The sequence below is a fragment of the Amphimedon queenslandica genome, unplaced genomic scaffold (assembly GCF_000090795.2).
Source record: "Amphimedon queenslandica unplaced genomic scaffold, v1.1 AMPQUscaffold_13509, whole genome shotgun sequence".
In the NCBI taxonomy this organism is placed as follows: Eukaryota; Metazoa; Porifera; class Demospongiae; order Haplosclerida; family Niphatidae; genus Amphimedon; species Amphimedon queenslandica.
This window is the reverse complement of record NW_003546255.1, coordinates 446080-452079: the sequence shown is the minus strand read 5'-3', so window position 1 is coordinate 452079 and position 6000 is coordinate 446080. Positions and strand designations below refer to the sequence as shown.

The window sequence follows — 6000 nt, the reverse complement described above, 5'->3', positions numbered from 1 at the left end:
AGTAGTTATTCAAAAATAACTAGCAATATAATAACTACTCAAATAAAATACTGAAAATATCCTGAATGTGACTCTTCAATTCTACGACGTGATGAAGCAGGGGGTATATCACAGTAGGACACTCTCTTCTATTATCTACTCTTGGTAAAATGGATCAATATTATTTATTTATTTATTTACCTCTGTTAGGTGTTCGTACGCCTGTACCTCGTTCTCAAAAAGATGAGAAAGCTTGTGTTGAGCGGCGCTAAGCTGAGGCTGAGGTGGATCTTGTAAAATAGTATCGGTAAATGATGGAGGGTGAGAAAAGAACTGATTCATCTAAAAAAAGAAAATCTTGGCATTAAAAAAGCTTTGAATTTTCTCTCACCATGGACTCTGCTCCATTTGTAGGGACAGTCTCCCTCCCAGCCTCATTTGGAGTAGTGTTTCGTTGCTGTGGTCGGCTTGGTGTCACTAGAAGACTATCTGGTAGTGACTGCTGGTTCCCTTCAAGAGAAGAACTAGGCCCAGAAGATAGCGCCATCTTTAAAAACATGCTAGTTATTAATTTAATTAACAATAGCCACACCCATTAAAAACCCAAGCAATGTAGGCGTGGTTTAACTTATTAAAAGTTATAAAATTAGTTATTGATAATGAAAATAACACACTGAATCAAGTTTTGCTAAAAATAAAAAAATAAAATGACTGTTATATGAATGCATTGAGTATATCTTTATTTTTTATGAGATGTCCCTCCAGAAAAAGGTGGTTGGCAGAATATAGCAAAAGAGAGTCTCTTTTCAGTGATACTTTCATCCTTTGGAATACAGTGCTCATGAGCCTTGTCCCATGAAGGAGCAAAATAATAAAGGTCACCATGACGGCAGGAATATTCCTTACATTCCTTCGTCTTCTTGTGTCGAAAGACGACAGGGCGAGTTGATCCAAATGAGAGGACAAAAAGATGCTCCCCATATTGATCCTGATGCCAATCAATGTAATGGTTGCCATCTTGGAAGAGGTTACACCAAACGACACTAACTGTTGTCTGGTACTCCTTCTCTATCATTGAGATTATTTCTTCCAGGACGGCGATAGGGGCTTTCTTACGCTTTGAAGTATCATAGTAATGAGCCAGCTGGGGCAGAGTGTAGATAATGTTCCACTTCTTTGGTGCCCATGGTATTTCGGTCATGCATCTAGACATGTACTTGTCTGCGTCTTCTTTGGAGAGCCACTCTGACATGAATGTGAACTCATTTAGACCTTGTTGGGGTGGAGCTGCCATCTTTTAGTAGTATTTTATAGGTTCTATTGAAGCTTTTAGAGCTATGTAGCTTTATTTCTGGTTGTCTTTACTTTTTGAGAGCTTGATTTCTTTATATAGCTATTCCTTCTTCCTGCATTTGTGATTTCACTAGCTTACGTGCTCATATCAGCATCCGGGCATGCAAAAATCATATGCAGCCATGACATCACCTCCTCTTGTTACTAAAAATAGACGAGCTCATATCCGGAAGTATACAAAAACCACGTGGTATGTAAATTTGACATTTTTGACACATCTCTCAGTGGTCATAAATTCTTAATGGTCATACATGAAAGCAGGAGCCCTACATTATGGATTCCTGATGAAAGCTACACAATACATTGCTAATATTTATAAGTTATCGTGTACTACTGTCCAGAGCTATTTGCTAAGCCTTCTAATGACTTTAATACTTCTTCACTTGACTTATTTGTTAGTGATATGCAATTTTCCTGTCCATAATCTACAAAAAATAAGAAAATGTATAAAATTATATAAAAATTGTTTATATTTATTTAAAGCTGACTGTATCTCCCATAGATTTTTGGTTCGACTCCACTGCATTCTCGAATAAGAAATGGAAAGTTCGGATTGTCTTTTTTTAAACTGACGTAATGAGTTTCAATAAAATCCCTGAGAAAAATATTAAGGAATATGAAAGACTAGCAGAAAGACAGTGATAAAACTTTTATTAATGCTTAGATGCAAACGTGGAAATGATATTAAAACTTGCCTGACGCCTCTGCTGCTTTCAGACGTTTGACAAAGATGGATCCTGACTTCTCTCAGGTTTTTTGAAAGAGCTTGTCTCCAGGCAGCCATCTTTTAAAACACCTACAAACCACTCCTCTTTTCTTACTTGGCCCCTCCTACTTTTACCACGTGTAAACCTACGCCTACTTAAAGATGGCCGTCAGTTATCAGGGACAGTCATTGCCTCTTGGAGACAGTGATGTTGAGAGCGAGGAGGAATACGCCGTGGCCCCCCAAGAGGAAGAGGATACAGAGGAGCAAAAGAAGATGAAGGAGCTCGTCACTGCAATCAAGAACGGGTAAGGGTCCCAGCCTCTGAAGGGCGGGAATATTTGATTAGATGTCGTCCCACGCATGTCAGACTTGTTCTATTTTATTTGTATCATTCATTTGTATCGTCTAATCCTTGCACATGAAGACATTTATGCTTTTTAAATAGACATAATTAATTAATAATAGTTTAATTAATTTTTAATTAGCTAATAATAGCTCATCTTAAATTATTTATTAATCCTTCCTTAGTTTTATTAAAAAAGTTCGTGAGATCCTAAACGAGCCAATATCAGACGACCTCATTCAGGGGCGTGACCAAGAAGGCCACTCCCCTCTTCACTGGGCTGCCCTCGGAGGTTACAACGAGATATGCGAGCTTCTAATGGAGAGGGGGGCACCCATTAATGAACACAGCGACAACGACTACGGACCACGACCTATTCACTGGGCCTGTGTCCATGGTAACGTGGTCACCGTCGACCTCTTCCTTGAAAAAGGTGTCCATATTGACACGTCAGATCTTAATGGTTGCTCTCCGTTGCTCATCGCTGCCCAGTACGGTCAGTCTTTGGTACTGAGTTACCTCTTACAAAAAGGAGCTAATAAGTTTCATGTTGATATTAACGGAGATACTGCGTTACATTGGGCCGCTTTTAAAGGTATTGAGAGAAGAAGAGAGAGACAATATTTCGATTTTTGATGTATTTTTTTAGGTTTTCCTGAAATCGTATTCTTATTACTAAATGCTGGTTTGGATCCTAAACAGAAAGATTCTTATGCTCAAGTATTTAAAGGATGTTTTATGCCTCATCTTTTAATAATACTTCCTTGCCCTGTCTTTTATAGACTCCAATGCATTCTGCTTGTATCAAAGGCGACATCCAAGTTGCCGAAATGTTACTGGAACATGTAAGCACGAAAACCTTACCAAGTACCATGCACTAACGATATTCATTGCTGCTAACCACACATGACAACCCACAAGTGCCTCAGTATGTTTTTACACACTGGTATATAAACCTGTTATGTATGGAGTAGCTTGCATGGGTGTGAGGACGTGTGATGAATTTTTCCATTACATTCGCAGTTTCCACCATAGACACTTCATTGTGTTGGTGATGGGACTTTTGTCCTTCCTTGGATGTCTGATGTCCTCATCTACTTCTTTATTACAAACTACTTCCTTTACAAATATGTTTTCTTTTATTTAATATTTTCTCTTTTTATTTATTTTGTTCTCTATCTCTCTAAATGCAGGGTGCTTCAATAGATGACGTTGATAATAATGAGAAGACCCCAAGGATGCTTGCAATCAAGAGGAGACATCATCGATTAGTCCAGCTGCTAGATGGAAGGGACATTCCTACGCAATTATGGGATTGGAAGTGAGTCAAGAGTGATGAGTCTTCGAAAATCTATTATGTATTTATTTGTCACAGGACTTGGGTATTTGGTCCGCCATCTCGTCAAAGGGTTTCCGTCACTTTTTTTGTCTGTGCCATTCTGTTTTGGGGCTACCCTATGTATTATTGGAAAGTACGATTATTATTATTATTATTATTGTTGTTATATTGTTATATTATTATTTATATTTTTATCAGGTTGTTCCCCTTACATTTGAGACCTCACCGACCCTACACCACTCCTTTATTATCGGTAACATACTACTATGGATATTCTTTGTTTGGCTCAAACTGAGTAACCCTGGCTTTATCAAACCTAATATAGAAGCATTTGAACGAGCGCAGAAACTAGTAAGTGACTGCATACTTTTATTGGGTTAATCACAAAGCATGCTAAATGAGCTTAAAAGGCTTATAGCATATATGACAGGTTGAATTTGGAGCAACTTTAAAGCTTCATAAAAAATTCAATTTTGATTGGAATCAGCTGAAACTTTCTACACAACTTAAGAACATGTATACGCATCAGAAAATATTATAAAAATGGAGAACTTTCTCCTTTTCAATTTTGGCAAAATTTGACCCGAGACTGTGTACTATATATAGTACAGGGACTTTGGCCCAATTTTGAAGCAACTTCAAAAATTCATTAAAAAATTCAATTTTGATCGGTATCAGCTCAAACTTTCTACACAACATAAGAACATGTATAGGTATCAGAAAATATTATAAAAATGGAGAACCCTCTCCTTTTCAATTTTGGCAAAATTGGGCCTGAGACCGTGTACTATAGTACAGGGACTTTGGCCCAATTTTGAAGCAGCTTCAAAAATTCATTAAAAAATTCAATTTTGATTAGATTCTCTCTTTCTTTACTTCCTTCCTTTTCCTATACGTGTACGTGTAGGTTGGTGATCCTACCTCTTGGGGTGAATATAATGACTTACACAATCCGGTATACAACATGTGTCACACATGTAAAACCGTTCGACCGATTCGCTCCAAACACTGCCGCCAGTGCAACATGTGTGTGGACCATTTCGACCACCATTGTCCATGGATTGATAACTGTGTCGGGATTAAAAACAGGTGTGTGGTGAGGGCATTAATTAGAAACATTGAGCACTAATTAGAAATTTGGGCATTAATTAGAAAATTTTTGATATTGCTTTCATTTTAGAGTCCCGTTCTTTTTCTTTGTCCACATCATGCTGTTTGATGGCTGCTTGACGTACCTAATGGTGTACCAGGTTCTTAAAGCCGGTCAGGGTGGGTTCTTCGTTTATATCGGAATAATAAGTCTCATCTTTTTCAGCTTCCCTGTCATCATTATGTTGGGATACGTGGTAAGTTATTAAGAATAATAAATAATAGTTCAAAATTTCTTATTAACCTGATAAAATTTAAGTATAGAGTCCTTGTTTAGAATTGCTAATAGTAGCTGATATAATATTTAACTTAATAATGTAATGCAAAAAATCCACTTTTAAATTGTGTTCATTAAATGTTTTTTATCTTAAACTAATGTGAATGTTCAAGTTAAAATTTTGTTCATTATTATCATTACGTGTCTTATTATTTTTAGTGGATGCTAATGCTTGTCAATATGACTACTAATGAAAGAGCAAACCATAAAAGATACAGACATTTCCGCGACGTCCACGGTCACTTCCACAATCCTTTCTCTCGTGGCGTTTTCATGAATATACTAGAGTACTTTAATATCGTCGAACCTGCACATCTTAAGAAAAAACCCACGCAAAGTTTTATAGCATGAAAATACACTGGGAACTTTATCTAGGTTGAAATTATTATTATTATTATTATTATTATTATTATTATTATTATTATTATTATTATTATTATTATTATTATTATTATTTAAATTAATTTTATAACATAATAGCATGTACATTTAGTTGCAATTATTATGATTATTATTATTATTATTATTGCACAACTATTATCTCATTCACATGCTTATTATATTAATTCCAGTTATTAATAATATTATTAATTAATATTTTGTGTGCGTTGGATTGATTTGATATGATTGTTGTTGTTTTTTTTCAAAAATATTGAGTTTATTTGCATGTGATTGGAGTCATAATTTCGTATAGTCATGTTAGTATCTCTGTGCGTATAACTGTATGTGATATTAGTATCATTGAATTCAGTTCAAATAAATTTATTAACCAAAAAAGCACAAATCAAAGATTTAACAAAAAAAGCTATAGCAGTAATAGTGAATGAAAACACACATTTTTCCTATACATA

General features: G+C 35.7%; 4 protein-coding genes across 4 annotated transcripts in view; 1 reads left to right on the top strand and 3 right to left on the bottom strand.

Annotated features, from left to right (window-relative positions):
- The window catches only part of LOC100641075 (nuclear transcription factor Y subunit gamma-like), a 2817-nt gene extending 2267 nt beyond the window's left edge, over positions 1–550 (bottom strand). The window contains exons 1-2 of the mRNA XM_020007602.1: positions 371–550; positions 181–321 (exon numbers count right to left, since the gene is read on the bottom strand). Coding sequence (XP_019863161.1) covers positions 181–321; positions 371–538 — 309 coding nt within the window. The 5' untranslated portion in view covers positions 539–550. The remainder of the gene's footprint in view (positions 1–180; positions 322–370) is intronic.
- A 168-nt stretch (positions 551–718) lies between these two features.
- On the bottom strand, positions 719–1273 carry LOC105316504 (alpha-ketoglutarate-dependent dioxygenase alkB homolog 3-like). Its single transcript, XM_011411439.1, has one exon. It carries the CDS (start codon positions 1271–1273, stop codon positions 719–721), a length of 555 nt encoding a protein of 184 aa, XP_011409741.1.
- Positions 1274–1551: 278 nt separating this feature from the next.
- On the bottom strand, positions 1552–2161 carry LOC100640951 (NADH dehydrogenase [ubiquinone] 1 alpha subcomplex subunit 2-like). The gene is made up of 3 exons (XM_003383570.3): positions 2028–2161; positions 1821–1927; positions 1552–1757 (listed from the first exon to the last, which is right to left on the bottom strand). Exons 1-3 carry the CDS (start codon positions 2114–2116, stop codon positions 1663–1665), a joined length of 291 nt encoding a protein of 96 aa, XP_003383618.1. The 5' UTR covers positions 2117–2161; the 3' UTR covers positions 1552–1662.
- A 4-nt stretch (positions 2162–2165) lies between these two features.
- On the top strand, positions 2166–5570 carry LOC100640827 (palmitoyltransferase akr1-like). Its single transcript, XM_003383569.3, has 10 exons — positions 2166–2346; positions 2570–2979; positions 3034–3104; positions 3167–3229; positions 3578–3705; positions 3760–3856; positions 3922–4074; positions 4631–4812; positions 4904–5069; positions 5309–5570. The coding sequence occupies exons 1-10, from the start codon at positions 2201–2203 to the stop codon at positions 5498–5500; spliced, it is 1608 nt and encodes a 535-aa protein (XP_003383617.1). The 5' UTR covers positions 2166–2200; the 3' UTR covers positions 5501–5570.
- The last annotated feature ends 430 nt before the right edge of the window (positions 5571–6000 follow it).

Coding starts and splice junctions, on each gene's coding strand:
- LOC105316504 (XM_011411439.1), bottom strand. CDS start 1,273: ATGGCAGCTCCACCCCAACAAGGTCTAAATGAGTTCACATTCATGTCA.
- LOC100640951 (XM_003383570.3), bottom strand. CDS start 2,116: ATGGCTGCCTGGAGACAAGCTCTTTCAAAAAACCTGAGAGAAGTCAGG. Junction 1,928..2,027: donor GAAAGCAGCAGAGGCGTCAG/GCAAGTTTTAAT, acceptor TATTTTTCTCAG/GGATTTTATTGAAACTCATT. Junction 1,758..1,820: donor AAAAATCTATGGGAGATACA/GTCAGCTTTAAA, acceptor TATTTTTTGTAG/ATTATGGACAGGAAAATTGC.
- LOC100640827 (XM_003383569.3), top strand. CDS start 2,201: ATGGCCGTCAGTTATCAGGGACAGTCATTGCCTCTTGGAGACAGTGAT. Junction 2,347..2,569: donor GTCACTGCAATCAAGAACGG/GTAAGGGTCCCA, acceptor ATCCTTCCTTAG/TTTTATTAAAAAAGTTCGTG. Junction 4,813..4,903: donor TGTGTCGGGATTAAAAACAG/GTGTGTGGTGAG, acceptor CTTTCATTTTAG/AGTCCCGTTCTTTTTCTTTG.